Genomic DNA, 22,058 nt, shown 5'->3' with positions numbered 1-22,058 from the left:
CTTAGGTTCCAAAATTAGCTAAAGGTCGGGAATACAAATTTAGAGTAAAAGCTATCAATGATAGTGGACAATCTGCTCCCCTAGAAACGACAAAATCGATTATAGCCAAAAATCCATATGGTATAATAAAAGCTGACGATTCTCGTTTATTCATTTTAAAAATTAATTTTACAGAGAAATCTTCTGCACCGGAAGATGTCGAATTAGTTGATTGGGGAAGTAATTTTGCTGAAGTTAAATGGAGCCCTCCAGAAGATGATGGCGGCTCTCCGATTCAGAAATACATTATAGAAAAGAAAGAAAAGTTATCTACTCATTGGACGCCCGCCTCCGAAATTCCTGGCGGTAAAAATACAGGAAAAGTAACAAATCTAGTGGAGGGAAACGAGTATGAATTTAGGGTGGTACCCGTAAATGCAGCGGGATTGGGGGAAGCGAGTGAATCCACCGGATTAATTACCGCGAAGTCAAGATTTATGCCGCCAAAAATTGGTCCCATGAAAGATGTTAAAGTTAAAGCCGGTCACAATGTTGATTTCGTGGTCACTTACCAGGCTGCCCCTGAACCAGATGTTATTTGGTCCATCGATAGTAAATATCGTTTTAATAATGTTTTTCTAAATTGTCTACATTTATGACAGGTAAAGATCTATCACCCAATGATAGAATATCGATCACGCACAATAAAAGCGAGATTAATTTAATTATAAGAAACGCCGTGAGGGCGGATTCCGGACCCTGTACGCTTAAATTAACCAATCCACATGGTTTTGATTCTAAAACCATAAGACTAGAAATTTTGGATAAACCATCGCTACCGGAAGGACCTTTGAAAGTTTCCGATATTACTAAAGAAAGTTGCAAATTGACATGGAAGCCCCCTAAGGATGATGGAGGGATGCCAATAACGTTAGTTTTTTTTTTCGATCCAATTATAAATCATTATTCGTATATAGAAATTATATCGTTGAGAAAAAAGATCTGGAAAAGGGAACATGGTCGCCTGTTTCTCACAATGTTACCGGAAATACATTCACGGTTCCTAGATTAGCTGAAGGCAAAAAATACGAATTTAGAGTCATGGCTGAAAATGTTAACGGAATATCCGAGCCTTTGCTTACCACTGGTAGCATCGTTGCCAAAAACCCATATGGTAATTTATTTTTCTTTTTTAAAAACTCTTTTATAAATATTTTATGTTGCATTTTATATAATACAGATGTTCCTGATCCTCCAGGAAAACCTGAAGCCGTAACACAAGATAGAGATAAAATATCTATAAGATGGGATAAACCACACGATGATGGAGGTTCTCCTATACTTGGCTACCTTGTCGAAAGAAGAGATATTAAAAGTGGACGCTGGGTTAAGCTTAACAAATCCCCTATAAAAGTATTTTAAAAAAATACATTTTAAAAATTTCTTAATATGAGGAAAAATGTATGCGCAGTGCTTTCTTGTCTTTTATGGCAGTCTTTACAGCCTCATTCCACCACTAGATTTTTTTTGATCTCCCAATGTCAAAATCAAGACCTATATTTTATATTACTTAATCTTAATATATAATTACTGGGGTTTAGCCGTTTTTTAAGAATCGGCTGAAGAGAACCATTTAACAACACCCACCACGGATGCAACGAAATAACTGTAAAAAAAATTTCTAAGTTGCATTTTTGCGAATCAAAAAGAATAATTGTGCTAATTTATTTCAATATTTTGCATCAAAAAATATATAAAAACGCGATACAAAATATTTATATTTTAAAAGATTGGAAAATAATAACAAAATTTTTTTTCAAAATTGGCTAAATGTTGTGTTAATTTTCTTTGTAGAAGTAAGTTCCCCCATACTGCTATATCTAGTACTATGAAATAGATATAAATTTGTTGTAGAGTTTATGTATATTTTATTGCTGTTGTAATTTGTTTTTTTTTTCTTCTTGATATAGGATCAAAATTATGACGATGAAGGGGTAGCCGAAGAACACGTATATGAGTACAGAGTAAAAGCCGTTAATAAAGAAGGCGCGAGCGATCCGAGCCAAACATCCGCTAAAATTGCCGCCAAACCGGAAATAGGTTTTATATACTTAATGATAGCGTCTACTCGACATTTAACTAATAATCAAATAAAAAAAATTTTATACGCTTTTTTAGAATATCCAAAACTACATTTGGACCACATATATGGGCGAGAAATCAGGATTCGCGAAGGAAATCCTCTGAATATAAGCATCCCGATGTCTGGTTCTCCTACACCTACGGTTCAATGGGAGAAAAACGACCGTTTATTGTCATCCGGCCCCAAGCTAGAGTTAGAATCTACTAACGATACTATCACTTTAAAGATACCAGCCGCTCAGAAATCTGATGCCGGTAAATATACAATCAAAATATCGAATCCAGTAGGATCCGATACAGCCGATCTAAAAGTCGTCATTTTAGGTAAAATTATAAACTCTTTAAAAATGAATATTTATATGATTCGACGTTTCATGATAAAGGTCCTCCCAATGAACCAGTTGGTCCCCTTAAATATGAAGATGTTAGCGCTAAATCAATAGTATTATCCTGGAATCCTCCAGAAGAATTGGATGGCTCTGAAATAACTGGTTATTAATAAAAAAAATATTATTTATATATATAAATTGAATATTGATTTGATAGGTTACGTGGTCGAAAAACTAGAAGATGGACAATGGAAGAAGGTTCCTGGCATTGTAAGCGGAACCAAATTTAAGGTAGATGATTTGGAAGAAGGCGTATCTTATAAATTCAGAGTTAAGGCCGAAAATATATATGGTACTAGCGAACCGTTGGAGGGATCATCAGTCACCGCCAAAAATTCTTTCGGTAATTTAAGAATCTTCTTCGAAACGAATATAACTTGTATAATTATAGAAAAACCGGAGGCACCTTCCCAACCGGATGTTGTTGACTACGGACCGTCTCACGTATCTTTGTCGTGGGAAAAGCCTAAATTGGATGGAGGAAATCCCATACAAGGTTCGCGCTGAACACACTTCTAGAATATTTACGACGATGATTATATTATTTATTTAATTTTTTCTCTCTCAGGTTACCTAATTGAAAAGCGTCAAAAGAGACAAAAGGACTGGGTGCCTTGTAACACCGAACCTCTCCCGAGCACAAATTACATCGCTAAGGGCTTGGACGAAGACACGGAATACGAATTTAGGGTTAAAGCTGTTAACGAGGGAGGGGCTGGAAAGCCCTCACGCCCAACGGAAACCGTAATAACGCGTGAACGTATAGGTAATGATTACCAAAATATTTCAATCTTAAACTATATTGTAAAACATATGTTTACTTTAATATTAAAGTAACGCCCGATGCTCCGAATATTCCAAGGATAGAGAATATAACGAGAAATAGCGTTCAACTGAGTTGGGATAAGCCCCGAAGAGATGGCGGTAGCAAAATCAAGGGATATCACGTAGAATATAAATCTAAAGGAAACGATAATTGGCTACCAGCGAATAGGTAAAATACAGTTTATTTAATCCATTCCTCCTAATTGCCACTCAATTTTTCTGAAACGAATATTTATTTATTCTTAGACATCCGATAGAATCTCTCACATTCAACGTAGAAGGTTTGACTCCTGGAGAAGAGTATGAATTTAGGGTTAGTGCCGAAAATGATGCGGGAATAGGCGAACCGAGCAGACTCACTCCTGGCATCATAGCTCAAGATCAACCAAGTAATGTGATTTTATTTTAATCGATCTTTTTTTTAGAAAATTCAAATGAGTCACGAAACGCGAAGTAAAGTTAACTTAGGAAGAAATGGTCAGTTAAGAAAAAAAAGCTGGATTAGGCTTTTTAGAAAGCCCAGAATGTTGGAATAATATAATACGTTTACTTCGAAATTACGAATGATTGATAGATAAACCTCAAATCACGTGCGGAAAATTGAAAGATATTGTCGTCAAAGAAGGAGACACGTTTAAAATAGTGGTTCCTTTCACGGGCTTTCCTAAACCCGCTGCCACGTGGCAAAATGGTGACAAAACAATCAACGACGATTCACGGATCAATATAAATGTTATTAAACTCATTTTTGCCAATTTAAAACATAAAAAAATAGAATATGAATATGAATATTTAAATGCGCTAGTTGTCATTTAGATCATGGATAAATAATTTTATTGGTCAATCGTTCCTAAAACTGCCCCCCCCCCTCTCCATTAATTTTTCCCATAAATCCTCTTAATGCCATGATTCGGTGTTAATTGTTTAAGAATATAATCTTATTGCTAATGTTCATTTCAATTACGTATTATCTTCGAATCATACTTAGAACTGATATATTGAGTAGTTATTATAGATTACTAATTTTATATCGATTCTATCTATTTTCTATTTATTATTTATTTAATTTTTTGAGGAGGTCATTTTACTCCTAAATTCATCTATTTCTTGCTTTCACGCGAATTGATTTTAAAATTGATTTTAAAATTGATTTTAAAAATAATTGGTTTTAATTGATTAAAATTGGTTTTAAAAATAATTAAGTTTTTAAATTGATTAAAATTGATTTTTTAAAAAATAATTAAGATTAAATTTAAATTATGGAATTTTTTAAAGAATAATTTTTGAAAAATTAAAATTTGAAATTAAATCATTTTTTAAAAAAAAAAAATTATGTCAAATTTCTTTTAGCATTCTTTTGCTAATTTAAACGTTAAATTATTATAAAATTTACAAATATTTCGAATAGTTTTTATCTCATTCTTTCTTTCTTTCTTTCTTTCTTTCTTTCTTTTTTTCTCAAAAGAATAATGAATTCTGATTTTTGAATATAATATTTTTGCGAGATTAGTTTGAAGTTCCTTTTTCTGTAACTGATATTTGTCTTCTTTTAAAAAATTGCTTTAAAATCAAATACATTTACAGATACAAGCTAGCTATCTGGATTATAAAAAAAATATTAATTGCATATTATTATAAAATTTACAAAAATTGAGTTATAATCACTTTTTAAATTTTTTGCAAATTTACACATAAGATTTTTATTTCAAATTACAAATAATACAATATTCGGTGGAACATTTGAATCTAATAAGTTGCCGCACAAATTGAAACGCTTCAAAAGCAGCGTTTCTAAACGCGAATACATAAAAAAACGCAAACCGCACCCTATGTTTAAATTTGAAGCGTTAAACTTTTATTTTTTTCAATATGAAACCGTCTAAAATTCTAAACAAAACAAAAAAGGCTTGCCCTCTATATTTAATTAGCAAATTTTTTTTTTTTTGTAATACCATCATAATTCTAATAAGCTATAAAATATTATTTGTTATCATTTAATATAACTATTTTACTTTTTTAGGAAGATGTTGTGATCCATTCTAATAGCTTAAAAAATTTAAAAACGTTTTCAAAAAAAAACGCAAAATATTTTGTTTTTTTATATAAATAATTTAAAATGCAAAACCGGAAATGGTTCCAATTTAAACCGGATGCATTTGAAATGCATTATTTGCTTTTTTTGTGAAACGCTGCGTTTGAAACTTTCAATTTTGTTACTTTTTTTGCAATAATTATGGGTAAAATCTATACCACAACAAGTTCAAGATATTTTCGCCTTTTTTGTCTTCGCTAGCGATTAAAATGTGCGCATTCTTCGCGTTTTGCGAACAAAACAGGCGTGAACGTCTTAGCAAAATAAAACGAAAAAGCACATTATTTTTACGAAATGAATTGCCCGCGAACACAAAAGAAGGGGGGGGGGCTTAAACACGAGATATTATATATATAAATTGTTGTGAGTGACGTTGTAATATTGAGAGCTGTCAATCATTTATGATTAATATTTTGTTATTAATTTATGGATCATTGGATAAAAAAATAATACAATTTACAACATTATTGGTCATAAATAAATTAAAATATTTATTGCATATATTTTTTTAAATATAATTTAGGTATCCGACAATGAAGTAATTTTCGAAAACACGAAAGCGAAACGACAAGATAAAGGCAGATACTCATTGAAGCTTAAAAATTCTAGCGGTTCAGCCGTCACGTCAGTCAACGTCAAAGTTCTATGTACAATTATATATATATATATGTTTTTTGTTAAAACCTAAAATATATGTTATCGGGCAACGGTGTTATTTTTTTTCCCGCGCTTATTTAAATTTTTAAAATATAATTTAAACCGGAAATGTAATCTCTTAAATTCTAATCAATCTTCGAGCTGGGACTCATCTTAGAAGCTTAATTCAATATTTTTTTTAGTCTAAAAGCTTGAACAAGACACAATAGAGATGGTCAAAGTTAGGTGATTAAACAACACTGGAAAAATCTATGGAAAAAAAAAACTAAATATTAATTATATACGATTTTCAAAAGTTTCTTGGGCAAAATTGTCTGAAATTCATAAGAATGAAGGTATTCCAAACACGACGGAATATCATTTCCGGAAAAAATCTGATTTTTAAATTTTTTTTTTAAAAAAGTCGCTTCAATAAATGATTTAGATGAAGTTGAAAAAAAAAACATATTTGCCGCTTAACATAAATACACTTACATTTTAGATTTCCTTCAATTTCATTTAACATGCTATATGGATATTATAAAATATTAAAATAATAAATACCTTGATAAATATAGTCTTGGTATAAATAAAATTTTATATGATATCTATTATAATTAGTGTATTTATAAGAGGGCAGATAATTATCTTGTATGATCTATTTAAAATTATTTTTAAGCGCCGCAAACGTTACTTTATTAAAATAAGCGCGTTATTTCGTTACATTTGACAAAAGTAACGCATACTCATTACCATTTGAAGCCATATATATAAAAAACAGTAAAATCAATAAATTCTTATTATATTATTCTCGGTTAAGTTTAGTAAAATAAAAAAATATGTTATATGATATTGTAAAATAATTCATTTATTTTTGGCAACAACCATTGATTTTCAAGATTTTGATCATATTAACAAGAGCACTTAGTTCCTCAACACAGCTTTCTCTTGTGCTAAACGCACGTTCAACTTGTGTAGAAGATAGAGTTGTATTAGATATATGATATGATAAATAAACATTTTAATTTGAGAGAAGAATTTATTAAAAAATATTTAAATTTGATCTTTATATTATTCATCCACAAGTATTATTCATCCAGAAACCTTATCTAAATCTTTTTTTTGTAAACATTATCAGAAGTTTATCAATCTGATTGGTCGGTCTGTGCGTTATTCAGATAAAACGATTCTAATTTTTGTATGCAATATTTTGTCAAGATCTTTTCTTAAGGTTACTTACAAAAGTATATATAATATACCTAATATCCTAAGCTTTCTTTATCGGTGTAAAAAAAAAATTGTTTCATACAGGTGTCCAGGTCAAAGTTAAAAAATCTTCATCTTGGCATTTATTCTTTATAAATTAAATCGTAATATTCGGAGAATATAAATTTACTAACATTTTGTGTTACTCCCGTTAATTTTTGAAAACAAGTAGCAAATGGCGTTCCTAAAATGTAAGATTATTACAATTTATCACCTAAATTTTTGGTATTCTTCGAAAATTGATGGTTGGTTGCTTACTTTCTTACCCTTGCATAGGAAACATATGAAAAATTTGGTATAAAAATTATAATTGGCAGCTTTGCGGCTATACAATAATCAATAACATGTACATCAATGATAAACAGCTGGGGAGACCATTTTTGTTATCCATAATCATTATTAAAAATTTTAACCAAGAGTCGAGATGATAAGGAAGCAAGTTATCGATCTAATATCAGCTTTTAACACGAGAATAGTTACCATATGGGTTGCCAAAATGGCGGATCCAGCTGATTTGCATTCAAACGACGCTCTCATGTGCATCATTATGAATGCAAATAATATACATAGAAAGAGAGAAACTTTCGTCAAATTTGAAAATTGATAAAAGATGGTAAGGTTAAAATTAAAAAAAAGTAGGATGATAGAAAAGTTTGAGTGACATAAGTTGTATATTAAAAATTAAAAGATTTAGCTAACAAGGGGTCAGATTTAAATTAAAAAGAACATTGTTCAGCATTGCTATGATTTTGATAAGGATTTAAGCATTTTTTTCCAGAGTTTAGATAAGGAATTCAACATCTTTCCATAAATAATTTGATAATCATGGCTACATATTAATAATTTATGTTCAGTTACCAATTTTGAGATATAAAAAGGCGGTCGGGAGGGGGGGGGGGTGAGTGATTTTAAACAAGTTTTAAAATTAAGATCATTTTTCTCACTTTTAAATGTCATTTTCATGTAACTAATCAAATTATCATCGATATATCATTTCAGCTTCCCCATCAAAGCCTCAGAATTTATCCGTTTCGGACATCACCGGAACCACCATGCTCCTAAAATGGCGCCCGCCAAAGGACGACGGAGGCGACGAGATATCTAACTACGTGATAGAGAAGAGAGACCCGAGGGGAACTCAATGGGAGCCTTTGAGCGCCTTCGTGTCTTCCGCTTCGGCTAATCCTTCCTACACGGCAAAGAATTTAACGCCCGGAATTGAATACGAATTCAGGGTGGCAGCCGAGAACAAATACGGAGTCGGAGAATTCGCCGTGACCAGTGAGCCCATCATGGCTAAGGATCCTTTCGGTTTTAAAATAAAATTTCTCGTTACACTTTTTTACAGATACATTTTTTTTTCGCTTTAAAATTTCAAGGTAAACCATCGGCCCCATCTGCCCCGGAGGCCGTAGACACGGGATTCGATTTTATAACCCTCAAATGGAACAAACCCCAAAAAGATGGCGGCAAACCTATAAAAACTTATTTGATCGAAAAGCGCGACATCACGAACAAGGACGACAAATGGACCAGGTCATCTTTCGGGAATTTCGTTGAACCGACTTATAAAGTGCGAAAAATATTTTTTCGAATAATTAAATTTTCTTCTTTAAAATGATATTTTTTTTCCTTCTGAATATAGATTACTGGTCTTGTTCCCGAACACAAATACGAATTTAGAGTTTGCGGCGTGAACGAAATAGGCGGCGGAGAGTACAGCGAACCTTCCGATCCCATCTTCGCTAGACCAATGCCATGTAAGCCCCCCCCCTAATTTTAACGCTTTATTAAATTAATAATTTTAATTATTAGACGCGCCTAAAATAATTCAAGAACACCGTTCTATCACGATTCCAGCCGGCCAGGAATTACTTATCAGGATTCCTTATATGGCCTCTCCAAAACCCAAGGACACGTGGACTAAAGTTATATATTCATAATAATTAAAATTTAGGGGATAGGAAAACATTTACGATATTCGAATTTTAAGACTACGTTATTTATTATTTTTTTGGTGGATTTATATAAAAGGACGGTTCCATAATCTCTTACGGAGAAGGCGACTTGCCCGATAACGTCATATTCGATAATAGTGACGGAGTCGCCTCGTTAAAAATACCTAGAGCGTCTCGCGCGGATGCCGGAAATTATTCAATCAAGTTGCAAAACGAGAAGGGATACGATTCCGCTAACATTAAAGTCAATGTGATAGGTACATATTTAGAAATAATAATATTTCTTATTCGTTTATTTTTATCACGTGATCATAAATTCAAAAAAAAACAGATAAACCGTCAGAGCCTAGAGGTCCTTTAGATGTCTCCGAAATTTTACCCGATTCATGCAGATTATCCTGGCTACCCCCATTGGACGATGGAGGATCTCCTTTAACCAATTACGTTATCGAAAAAATGGACGATAAAGGTAAATAAAAGTTAACGCGATTATGGGTTTTCCCATAAGTGGAGAAGAAGATTTATCGGGTCAGCTTAATCAGCAATCTGGATTCAGTGAATCTGCAAACCCGTAAGATTCTTAGGCACGACCCGATGGGAATTTAGTTGTTGCCCGACTCGGCCCTGGAAATAAATTAAAAAACACTATAACATCTAACCCTCCAACCCTAGATTGAAATAGGGTAGTTTTTTTTATCCCCGCTTCCCCCCCCCATATTTACGCATGTTGCAGACCTCTACTCAATCCTACCCTTAATTTAAAAAAAATTTTGCCATCACTTTAAACATAAAAGTCATTTTCATTTTATATCCGCTATTTTTGTCAACTAATTAAAAATAATAAAAAATCAAGGTAACTGGGAAAAGGTGACTAATTACGTCAAAGACTGCACTTACGAAGTGCTGGGCTTGGAGGAAGGCAAAAGATACAAATTTAGAGTCAGCGCTGAAAACGAATTCGGAACCAGTTCACCGCTGGAGACGGAAAAATCTATCATCGCTCAATGGCCGTTCCGTTTATATTATAATACAAATTTCATTATAATTTTATTGCTTACCATGTTGATTCCTCTCATGTTAGATCTTTTGTATTTGTAAAAATTATCTTTATAGAAGTTCCCGAGAAACCTGGTAAACCACAAATATCAGATCAAGATAAAGATTCTGTAGAGTTAACTTGGCATAGGCCCCTATCCGATGGAGGCAATAAAATACAGGGATACAGAATAGAATACCGAGACGTTGCCAAGGAAACCTGGAACTCCATGCCTGTCAATGGGCTCATCAAAACTACCTCATTTAGAGTTCCCGATTTGAAGAAAGGCATATCTTACGAATTCAGGATTCTTGCCAAAAACAACGCCGGTTTCAGTAAGCCTAGCGAACCAACGGCCCCCGTTCAAGTCAAACCCAAAGCTTGTAATTTTAACTTTTTCAATCATTATTCATTTCTGATTTTTTTTCAGCTCGGCCATCTCCGGTTAACACACCGGATATCGTTAAAGTCGGAAAAGATAGCATCGAACTTGCTTGGGAACCTCCTAGATCAGACGGTGGCTCCAAAATATCGGGTATAATAACGACTTATTTGTATTAGAGACCTGAAGAGGCGCACATGCGCTGACCGGGTTTTATACTTTCGGGCCAGGTCTGGCTCGGATTTCTTGCCAATCTTTTCTACGGCCTTGGTTTTTTTTTTAAAAAAAAATTATAATATACCATCTTATTCGGAATTTAGCGAGTCGTTTATGGGGGAATATGAACCTCCCCATTTTTTGGTAAAAATGAGTGAGTTTAAGTCACAACACTGATTCGACGGATCGATGCTAATTACTTTATTTCCGGTTCCTCTCATGATATAAAGTATCAGTTATTTCGCTCTCCTCTCCCTGGCAACTTATTCCCATGAGAAGTGTATCATATTCTAAATATTGAGTTGACCCCAACCCTAAAGTTGAGTAATTAATTTGAATAATATTTACTTAGAAATTTCTAAGGATCGAAATTGTGACGATTTAAAATATTCTGGGCCCGGTCACCAGCCCGTGTACTCACCCGGGCTTAGTTTGGGCTTGGCCTTGTAGGCCTTTGTATATATATTGATTAAGCAATTTTATAACAAATATAAGGCTACGTAATCGAAATGCGACCTAAAGACAGCGAGAACTGGGTTAGACCCGTTGATCATTCTATTCCCACAACTTCTTACACCCTTACTAACCTTCCACCCAATTCAGAATTAGAGTTTAGAGTCAGAGCGCTGAATAATGCTGGAGAAAGTGACCCTAGTGGATCTACCGGACTCGTCAAATTGAGAGAAAAACATGGTATTTATTTTTTTTTCTTTCCTAATTTCGTCAATGCCAAATTTTTATATTCGAAGGTGACATTCCCGAATTCATCAGAAAGTTGAAGAAAACGAAAGCCGGTTTGAATCAACCACTTAAATTAGAATGTGAAGCTACAGGGTTTCCAATACCAGAATCTAGATGGTATAAAAAGCAAATTTTCATATTAATTTAATTACATTTTTTTAATAGGTTTAAAGACGGAATAGAGATCTGGCCTAGCGGAAAAATAAGGATGATAGAGGACGAAGGCGTCTTTACGCTCTCTTTCTCCGATATCACTCCCAGCGATGCCGGGACCTATTCATGTCGGGCTATAAACGATTTCGGGAGAGACGAAACAACTTGCGAATTAGAAATACAAGGTATAATTTTTTTTCCCCATTAAATTTGATTCAATCTTCACTCCTTTCTACCTAGCTCCACCAAAAATAACGCAATGCCCAGATGATATGTTTATCGAAGAGGGACAGAATCTCAAAGGCAAATTCTATTTCACCGGCATGGGTCCTTTCAGTTTCAAAGTTCTCAAGGTAAATACTTATTAGAACTAATTTTAATAGGGGGGGGGGAGGAGGGTGGAATAATATTTATAACATAATTAACAATTACAATTATTTTTTTTCAAGGATGGAAAAGTATTGAACGAAAGTCAGCACTTTAAATACACGACTTTCGATGAATTCTTGAATCTCCACATTAACGAGGCTACCCTTAACGACGAAGGTAAGTATACGTTGGTCATCGAAAATGATAGCGGTTCCGACACTGGATCCTTCAATGTTAGAGTCAGAGGTCAGTACTGTGTTGCTTTACATATCGAACAATTTATTCACATTTAAAAATTCTAAACATAAAAAAAATTAACATATATTCCATTGCGGAATTTCAATAAATTCCTTAAAATCCCTTTTTTTTAAAAAAAAAATAATAATAATTATCAAATTTATATATAAAATGCTTTTTAAGGTTTACCCGGCCCACCCCACGGCCCGATGAAGGTCACTGATACGACCAATCACAAGGTGACTCTCAGTTGGCAACCACCACGTGATGACGGAGGCTCCAAGATTATTGGATACGCCGTGGAGCGGAAAGAAAGAAACAAAGACAATTGGATATTGGTGTTCAGTTTATGCAAAGTAAATTTTAATTTTTGTTGTGAGATAAAATAACCAATTATACGAAAGTACTTATGATTGAAATCTCATCACTCATTGATTAATGCATCGTAAAAAATAATGATAATGTTTTGTGACCCAATAGGATTTATCGGCAGTGGTTAGCGGACTGACCGAAAACGGGGAATACGACTTTAGAGTTAGCGCCATAAACGAAGTTGGCCAAGGACCACCGCTCAAAAACGATGAGATCGTTATAGCCAAATACCCATTCGGTTAGCAATTTACATATATAAACAATTCCAAAGACCTCGTTTTTCTAAATCAATGAGCTTACCTATATATATATATATTAAATTATTGTCTAAATTGCTAAAAGATAGAAAAAAGCATAGGTTTTGTTCATATTCTAAAATTTCTCTAATTCGAAATCAGTTAATTTATCGTTTTAAAAACTTATTCAAAACGCTTTAAACGTTTAGATCCGCCAGGTCCACCCGGCGTACCTCAAGTTTCTGAAGTCGGCAACGATTTCGTGAGCTTATCGTGGGCCAAACCGATATCGGATGGCGGAGGTCGTATAACAGGATACACCGTTGAAAAGAGAGAAAAAGGAACCGATAATTGGACTCCTTGCTCATTGGTAATTTTGCCTATTATGACGTAAAGCTTACGTCACGTGAGAACATTTTAAATTGGGCGAATCCTAAGAAATTTTATCTTCAAAAATAAATGCTAATTTGCTTTTATTTTTTTGCGAATATCACGAGATTCGCGCAATTTAATGCTTGCGAAAGGCGTAAAACCTCTTTAAATAAAAAGAAAGAAGAAAAGGAAATTAAAATAGGAAGCAGGTAAGAACTCGTGAGATCAGCTGTTTTTTTTTAAAATGTCAAATTAGATTCTGATAACGATAGGTAGGTCTATTGATATTATCTGTAGGGGGTGATGTTCATTTGGAATGAATTTATTATTGCATATAATGTATTATAATTATTTGAACGTATAAAAGCATCCACAATTACATCAAATTCTCAATATATCGAACCTAATCGAAGACAGAGAATACGAATTCAGAATATTTGCTCATAACGATGCCGGGGTCGGTCCTCCCTCAGAAAATAGCAAATTGATCAAGGTCAAGGATCCTAACGGTATATCTTTTCTTTCTTTCTTTCTTTTATTCTTCCTTCCTTCCTTCCTTAAATTTTGAAAAAAACAATTGTTTTTTTAAAAATTACACTTCAAAAAACATAAATATCACTCAAAAATAGCGCCCATCATTCCAGTTTTTATAACACCGCTGAAAGATATAAAGGGAATAGAAGGTAAGCAAGCCAAATTTGAGTGCAGGATTCAAGCTTCTAACGATACATTCTTCTATTGGTAAAATAAAAAAAAATACGAATTAATTGAATTGTATACTACGTGTAATTGGTGTCGGTAAATAGTGCCATTAAGATCATATTTGTGCCCAAAACCGGAAGTCGGCTAAGTGGGGAATAGTATATAGTAGATATAACGAAAACTTGGTGATTGCTAAAGCTTTCGCTCCAAAAATATTATGCCAATAAAGAAAAAACATAAAATGAAATTAAATCTAAATAAGTCCATCTACTTGTATGTGAGAGCTAGATTTATATATTATAATAAAATGTACGTATCGCCTTGGATGATTTCAGGTGGGCTATTTTACTCACACCGTTTACGTGTAGCGCATAAGTTCAAATAATATATAAAATATTTAACAATAAAAAGGTTTAAAGGCACCCGGGAAATAACTGAGGGCCAGAAATTCTTCATGGGTCGGGAAGGAGATCGACATTATCTCATAATAAACGACATTTTCGGGGAAGATGCCGACGAATACACGGTCAAGGCCAGCAGCGCTGCTGGTAGCAGAAGTTCTAGAGCTCAGCTGACTATCAAATGTTAGTGGTTTTGTTTTATTTATAAATATTTATTTTTTTTATAATTATTTTGTTTTTATTTTATTTTTTTCAGCCGCCCCCAAAATTCATTTGCCCGCGAGATTTAAGGAACCCGACATACACGAAAAGGATCAGGAAATCGTGCTGAAAATACCGTTCACTGGCTACCCTAAGCCGAAGGCTCAATGGTTTAAGAATGGCGAGGAATTGGATGTTTCCGGAAATAGGATTCAATCGGAAACATTGGTTTTTCTTAAAGAAAATATATTTAATTACAGAGGTCTGCATGGACCGAAATTTTCTAGTTACAGCAGTTTGAAAAATAGCATAAATAATATAGTAATATAAAATAAACAAGCGAGGAAAATGTAAATTAAGTGCGTTGTATAAACACAAAAGTTATTTTTAAAAAAAATCTAAGCATAATTATGATAGGATTCTTAATTTTCTTCATGATTCCTGACAAAGCCTTGTAGAAGAAGAAAATTGAAATGGAAGCCCTGTCTGTCCAGTTCCCTTGGTTCGTTCATATTTTTTGCAACCGATGATTGGCGGGCTAGTCCGACCAATAATGCCTCTTGGAAGTTAACTCTAATTTTTTTATCCTTCAAAAAAAAAACCAGGATCGCTATGCTATATTGACCATCAAACATTCGACTAAAGGAGACGAAGCCTCCTACAAACTATTATTAGAAAACGAAATAGGTTCTGATTCGGAAAACATCAACATCAAAATAATGGGTTAGAGAAGCCTCGATAATTTATCTTTATTAATTTATTCGTTTTCGTGAATCCAATTTTCCCTTGATCTTTCAATTAAAAAATAATAATATTATAATTTTGTAGACCGCCCAGACCCTCCTAGATATCCCGTTCTGGAGAATATTAGGGACGAATCCATAGTCTTGTCTTGGAAGCCCCCGATCAACGACGGAGGCAGTTTCATTACTCAATACATCGTCGAGATACAAAATCTTCCCAATACCGAATGGGTTCATTGCGGTGTTTCTAGGTTTGCGCTAAAAAAAAAGAAAAGAGCTTAAACCTATTATTATATTAATCGTTTCTACTTTGTTAGAGGCTTGTGTGTCCTAAATGTATTGAAAAAAAAAACCCCTCAAAATTTATAAAATTTTTTGCGAATCGATAATATTATGAATCAAGAAAAACGAGAAAAAAAAACGAGAATAAAATACGAAAAATTACATCAACAAATACTTAAAATATTATTTACTACTTTTTTTTTTATTAATAACAATTAACACAAATTTATAAATTTTAAAACAAAATCTATTTTTTTATAAAATAGAAATTTTTTTGTATCTTGTTTTTATTTCCAAATTTTTTTTTTCTAATCAGGTTCGCCACGCACACGATAAACGATTTAAAGCCGAATCACGCTTACGCTTTCAGGATAAAAGCGGAAAACTTTTACGGCGTTAGCGAACCGTGTCCGCCTACGTCCCCCGTTACCACCCAAGAATCTAACGATTTTAGGCGCCGCAGAACTAGCGGCTACGAAGGTGAGCGTAAATAATAAAGTGTTTTTTAAAAAAAAAAAATTGATTTCGCGATACGTTTCTCCGAATCAAATTGGGATTTTGGATGATATTTCTTCCATTTTAGCGATTTTTTTTAAAATTTTCAATTTAAATACAAGTGTTTAGTCCCCTTAGTATCTATTAATATTAATTTCAAAATTTACTTTAAAAATTTTCTAGGAGATAAGAGCCATGTTCCCAATTTTTAGCGATTTTTGTTTTAGCGATTTAGAACGGGAACCGATTAGGTTATAAAATACAAATTACCTAATTACGCTTGATATATCAACCCCTCCTCACTCCATTTTTTTTTTAGTCAGTGAGCCTAACACCAAAAATGGCGAAACCGATTTTTTAAACCGAAGCCCTTGACATTCCGCCGAATTAGCTAGTTTAATTATACTAATTGCACTAATAGACAGATGGATGGAGGTAAGGTAGAATAGTGTGTGGGTAGGGTAGGATTTCCAATTTTTTAGAGATATTTTTCTTGAATTTAGAAAGAGATAGGGTATACCAGACACACCCTTTTCTATTTTACAGAATATTATTTTTTATCTTGAATTCAGATCCCGAGACTGGTAGATTCATCAGAGGAAAATTCGAAGGAAAAGTTGATAATTATGATAAATTTGGTAAAATATTGTTATAAAAGATTTATTAGTTTAATAATTTCGCGTTTTTGCTTATTTAAATATTTATTTTTTTTAAATGGAAGAGTATAAATATAGGAAGGAAAAGAAATGATAAAGCTTAGGGTGGGAAAAATTTTGGGAGGTTTGGAGAAAGAAAGAAAGAAGAAAAAGAAAGGCAGATAGGAATCCTGAAATCCTTTTTTTCCAACCTCATAAGAATTTTCCGCCCTAAGTGTCTCACTTTAAAAAAAAAGAAAAAAAGATAAGTATAAATAAAGAAACAAAGTATAAAAAGAAAAAAAATAACATTATAAATAAAAGGAATTCTTGTCATTTTTTTTTTTTTTAGTTTTTGATTATCCCAGCAAATACGTCGTGCCGCGGGAAGTTCGCGTGAGAGATGGTCCCGTTTCGCAATACTATGACATATTGGAAGAGATTGGAGTGTAATTTCATTTTTTTCCCCATAATTCTTTCCTCCTTTTATTTCTTCGAGGAGAAGATATTCACGCAAGGGGATGGGTGTCGAACCGAACAGCGTAAGAGTGATATAAATTCCCAAACCGGAAATTGACCCGACCTGATATATTAATACACACAAAAGATAGGAATTTTTGTGATAAAAAAATTTTAACCATTTTTTTTATATTTTTTTTTTATCGGAAAATGAAATTCTTCGGAACAGCGGAGCCTTCGGAGTAGTTCACAGGTGCAGGGAAAAGGCGACGGGCAATATTTTCGCCGCCAAATTTATCAATTGTCAAACACCGCGGGAAAAGGAATTGATCAACAAAGAAATCGACGTCATGAACCACCTGAATCATCCGAAGCTATTGCGCTTGCACGACGCTTTCGATGACAGAGACGAGATGGTCATGATTTTGGAATTGTGAGCACAAAACATTTATTTTCATTTTTTTTAAAAAAAAACGTTCCATCTACATAAAAGTATTGTAGTACTTTATATCTTTTCAACTAGTGTTAGGATTTTTAGCCAAAGTAATATTGCGTAAGTCTCAAGATTTGGCAAGTAGTCCGAACCTTTCCGTCATCTATTTAGCAAGAATCACCAGGCTTACACAATATTATTCTTGTTATAAAATCAAAAAAAATCTATGGAAAAGCCAACCAAGAACCCGTTTGGATTTAGCATAGATTTTGGAATCAAGCTGGTAAGAGGGACTCTGTCAGTGCTGAAAGTGAGCCTAATAAGGGCCCAAAGAGATGGGTTAATAACATATAAAGGATTTTTTAACCTTTGGTGTTCTCATTGTTATCGGGCCGGTTTTGAAAATCGACCCAAATCCGGTTTTTTAACAACCACTATCTTCAACCCATTCTTAAATCCTTTCACGTTTACTAAATCTTTATTGAGTCGCCTGCCACTCTTTTCTCTTAACTGTCGCCAAAAAATCCATCTAATAATAATATGATCCAAATTTATCTCTCTTTTTCCCAGCATCTTTTGTATTATAAAATGAAAAATATTTCTTTCAATAACAATTTCGAATGAGTTTATTTGTATTATATGTAATAAGAACATCGAGATGAATAATTATACCTCTAATAATAGTACCTTTAAAGGGTAACAAATTAGTCAATCTCTTAATAGTTATAAATAATTACCCTTGTATCAATTCACCTAACATTAATTCTCTATAATTTTTGTCTCCCCCCTATTCCTCCGTTAACAGTTTATCCGGCGGGGAATTATTCGAAAAAATTGTCGACGAGAATTACAGAATGTCGGAGAAGGAAGCGGCTAATTTTGTCAGGCAAGTGTGCGAAGGAGTCAAACACTTGCACCAAAATAATTTGGTTCACCTGGATCTTAAGGTATATACATATGTGATTAATGATTATTTATTTTTTTTTGAAAGTAATATTTCTTTCATTCTTTATTATTTCATTTTTTTTTTGAAAGTAATACTTCTTTCATTCTTTATTATTTCATTTTTTTAAAAAAAAATAGGACCTTATTTAAGTGGGGGTGGTGAGGGGACTATAAATTCCAAAACCAATGACGTATAATAATACCTAGGCTGACGAAGCATTCATTAAAGGTGTACATCAATGAAAAACAGCTGTGGACGCCATTTTTGTTACCCATATCATTATTATAAAAATTTTAAACAAGTAACGCAAACTTTATTAAAGAATTTGCCTGATCATCAAGATAATTAAGGAAAGTAAGTTATCAATTTAATAGTAGTTTTTTAACAAAATGGCGGTTCCAGCTGATCTGCATTCAACGACGCTTTATAGATTATACTAGCCTTATATATCTTAATCACACGATAACAATAATATACTAGTCTAGACCGTCGATTCTCTTAAAGTGTACATATATTTATAGAGGAGTCAGCTGTAGATTCCATTTTATGGTAATAATATGCACATTAATTCAATGACAAATATATATATTTTTTTGTTTATAAAAAAAAATTGTTAAAAATGTCACTCAGTCTAGAGAACTGCAAAGTAATTTTTTCGCAACCCGAGCCCGACCCGAGCCCGAATTAAAAAAAATTTTTTTGTCCGAGCCCGACCCGAGCCCGAGCACACATTTTTTAATCCAACCCGACCCGACCCGAGCCCGACCCGAATAAAATTTTGCAATTTAAGTTTTAATATTATAATAACCAAAAAAAAATTTCTGGTGTATTTATTCAGTTCAGCCACCTTAAATAAAAGTTTATTTGACGGCCATAATCTATTCAAGATATTTGCATTTTTAAAATTTGTAAAAAATATTATAAAACTATTAATATACAAGCGAATTTAAAAATTATAACGATTATATAATAAGCATCATTTATGCGAATATAGATATGATGTAAAAGTTAATAAATATATAAAAAATATAATGAACATATTATATTATATATTGACCTCATCAATATCATTATCAAAATTATCACAAAGTGAATAATTATGATATATAAATAAAGAGGCGTCCAGTTTATCTGGCTTTAAACGAGTCCTTCTCTCCTCAAAGGCCCTACCAGCAGCTTAAAACGCCCTTTCACTGCTAGCCGACGAAGCAGGGATAGCCAGGAATTTAAGAGCTAAAATACTTAAATTTGGAAACTCATAATGGTTTGTTTTCCACCATTTTAAAATATTATCGTCATCAACACATAATTTCGGATCTAGATATTTTTTTAGCTCGTCAACTTCGGCGCTAGCATCAGAATACGCATTGTCAGCCTCCCATAGAGAGAAGTCCAAAAACGTATCTACCACCTCTGTAGTTTCTTAAGAAAAAAATATTCAATAATAATATTAAGATATATATTTACATTATTATTTTTTAATAATTTTACATATTTGATGATTAATATTTTTTTTGATATATGATATTTTTTTATAAAATTTATGTAATTATCATTATTCAACATTGATTTAATAAAATTTGAATTTTTTGAATTTTATTTAGTGATAATAAAATAATTAAAGGAAGTACTGAAAAAGAAAATTTTATTTCAGTAATTTTAGGAAAATTTGTCTAACTTTTTTTTGGAAGTAAATATTAATCTAAGATTTTGTATTTATTATCTCCAATATTTTTTAAATATATACTCAAAATTTTAGATCTCAATTTTTAATATGTTTTGAGATATATCTAATCAAAATTTGGGGTAAAATAGACCCCACCTTTGTAGTTAAGGGAGTTTTTTCTACCTTTGTAGTGAAGGGTTAAAACAAATGTTAAAAAAGACAATGTATAGGCTAGTTAAATAATAAATAAAACTTACATAAAATATGTCTTATCTTGTAATTTACGAGAAACACAATTTAGTAATAAAATAGTTTGGTATCGGGTTGTTAGGTTTATAAAATAATAATTAATAATGACATGACATGTTAATATGATTGACATTTTAATCCTAAAATGTGATAAATATTAAATAATATGATTTTATAATTAATATTATAAATTATACTAACTATTTAAGATATTAATATTATTATATATATTTTCGGGTCGGGTCGGGTCGGGTTTTCGGGTCGGACAGCTTTTACAACCCGACCCGAGCCCGAACCCGAGAAAATTTTTTTTTGATGTCCGAACCCGACCCGAGCCCGAGGCTCGGGCCGGGTCGGGTCGGGTCGGGCTACGGACAGCCCGTGCAGTTCTCTAACTCAGTCTAAATTTAAGCCACAAAAAAAATGACATTTACAGTTAAAGGCGGTTATACACTTTTATTGAATGAACAGTCAATTTAGTTATTAGTCTATATATCCATTGTCTTTAATATTATTTAAAAAAAAAATACCCAAGTTTTTTTCACCTATCTAATTCATAAACTGCTGATAAAATAAATACACGTGACATATATTTTTTAACAACTCATATTTATACTTATACTTTCTTCCCCCTCCCCCTCTAGCCCGAGAATATTTTGTTGACGACCAAGAATAGCAGGGAAGTCAAGATAATAGATTTCGGTTTAGCCAGCTTTTTAAATCCATCCGAACCGGTTAAGGTAACTACTGGAACGGCGGAATTCGCATCGCCGGAAATCGTGAATAGAGATCCCGTCGGATTTTACACCGATATGTGGGCGTGCGGAGTTCTGACTTATATTTTGTAAAAAAAAAAAATTATTTTTTCATGCGTTTTATATGGGGTCGAAAAAAAAAATTTAAATTTGATAACAAGTAAGTTACCACTCTACCTAGTGGAGTTTTAAGGTTGAGCGAAGATATTAGGATTGATGATTGATTCTTCATTTATTTAAAAACAAGATTGAGCGGGTTATCGCCGTTCGGCGGAGAAAATGATGTCGAAACGCTCAAAAATATCAAAAAATGTCAATTAGAATTCGATCGCGACGCTTTTTCGGATATATCCGAAGATGGCAAGGATTTTATTCGCCGACTGTTGATCAAGGATCCCACGTTTGTTTACTTTTAAATTTAAAGGAAGGGAAGGGAAGGAAAGGAAAGGAAAGGAAAGGAAAGGAAAGGAAAGGAAAGGAAAGGAAAGGAAAGGAAAGGAAAGGAAAGGAAAGGAAAGGAAAGGAAAGGAAAGGAAAGGAAAGGAAAGGAAAGGAAAGGAAAGGAAAGGAAAGGAAAGGAAAGGAAAGGGAAGGGAAGGGAAGGGAAGGGAAGGGAAGGGAAGGGAAGGGAAGGGAAGGGAAGGGAAGGGAAGGGAAGGGAAGGGAAGGGAAGGGAAGGAAGGGAAGGGA

General features: G+C 33.0%; 1 protein-coding gene across 1 annotated transcript in view; it reads left to right on the top strand.

Moving 5' to 3' along the window:
• LOC135927108 (twitchin-like) overlaps positions 1-22,058 on the top strand; it is an 81,852-nt gene that overhangs the window by 54,386 nt on the left and 5,408 nt on the right. The window contains 45 exon segments of the mRNA XM_065463046.1: positions 6-120; positions 175-591; positions 642-909; positions 957-1,153; positions 1,220-1,392; positions 1,950-2,079; positions 2,158-2,445; positions 2,505-2,612; positions 2,668-2,853; positions 2,902-3,006; positions 3,079-3,276; positions 3,345-3,504; positions 3,582-3,724; positions 3,910-4,067; positions 5,951-6,074; positions 8,329-8,640; positions 8,709-8,902; positions 8,975-9,089; positions 9,145-9,257; positions 9,364-9,544; positions 9,619-9,756; positions 10,141-10,302; positions 10,401-10,706; positions 10,754-10,858; positions 11,417-11,614; positions 11,671-11,779; positions 11,828-12,000; positions 12,056-12,168; positions 12,265-12,430; positions 12,605-12,777; positions 12,902-13,031; positions 13,239-13,399; positions 13,769-13,910; positions 14,031-14,142; positions 14,515-14,687; positions 14,761-14,933; positions 15,311-15,428; positions 15,534-15,699; positions 16,047-16,210; positions 16,798-16,863; positions 17,213-17,309; positions 17,549-17,752; positions 18,558-18,699; positions 21,258-21,457; positions 21,616-21,768. Coding sequence (XP_065319118.1) covers positions 6-120; positions 175-591; positions 642-909; positions 957-1,153; positions 1,220-1,392; positions 1,950-2,079; positions 2,158-2,445; positions 2,505-2,612; positions 2,668-2,853; positions 2,902-3,006; positions 3,079-3,276; positions 3,345-3,504; positions 3,582-3,724; positions 3,910-4,067; positions 5,951-6,074; positions 8,329-8,640; positions 8,709-8,902; positions 8,975-9,089; positions 9,145-9,257; positions 9,364-9,544; positions 9,619-9,756; positions 10,141-10,302; positions 10,401-10,706; positions 10,754-10,858; positions 11,417-11,614; positions 11,671-11,779; positions 11,828-12,000; positions 12,056-12,168; positions 12,265-12,430; positions 12,605-12,777; positions 12,902-13,031; positions 13,239-13,399; positions 13,769-13,910; positions 14,031-14,142; positions 14,515-14,687; positions 14,761-14,933; positions 15,311-15,428; positions 15,534-15,699; positions 16,047-16,210; positions 16,798-16,863; positions 17,213-17,309; positions 17,549-17,752; positions 18,558-18,699; positions 21,258-21,457; positions 21,616-21,768 — 7,529 coding nt within the window.

The sequence above is a fragment of the Gordionus sp. m RMFG-2023 genome, chromosome 3, assembly GCF_954871325.1.
Source record: "Gordionus sp. m RMFG-2023 chromosome 3, tfGorSpeb1-WG-v2, whole genome shotgun sequence".
Lineage (NCBI taxonomy): Eukaryota > Metazoa > Nematomorpha > Gordioida > Chordodea > Parachordodidae > Gordionus > Gordionus sp. m RMFG-2023.
The sequence above is the reverse complement of the archived record's forward strand: the minus strand, read 5'-3'. Positions and strand labels throughout refer to the sequence as shown.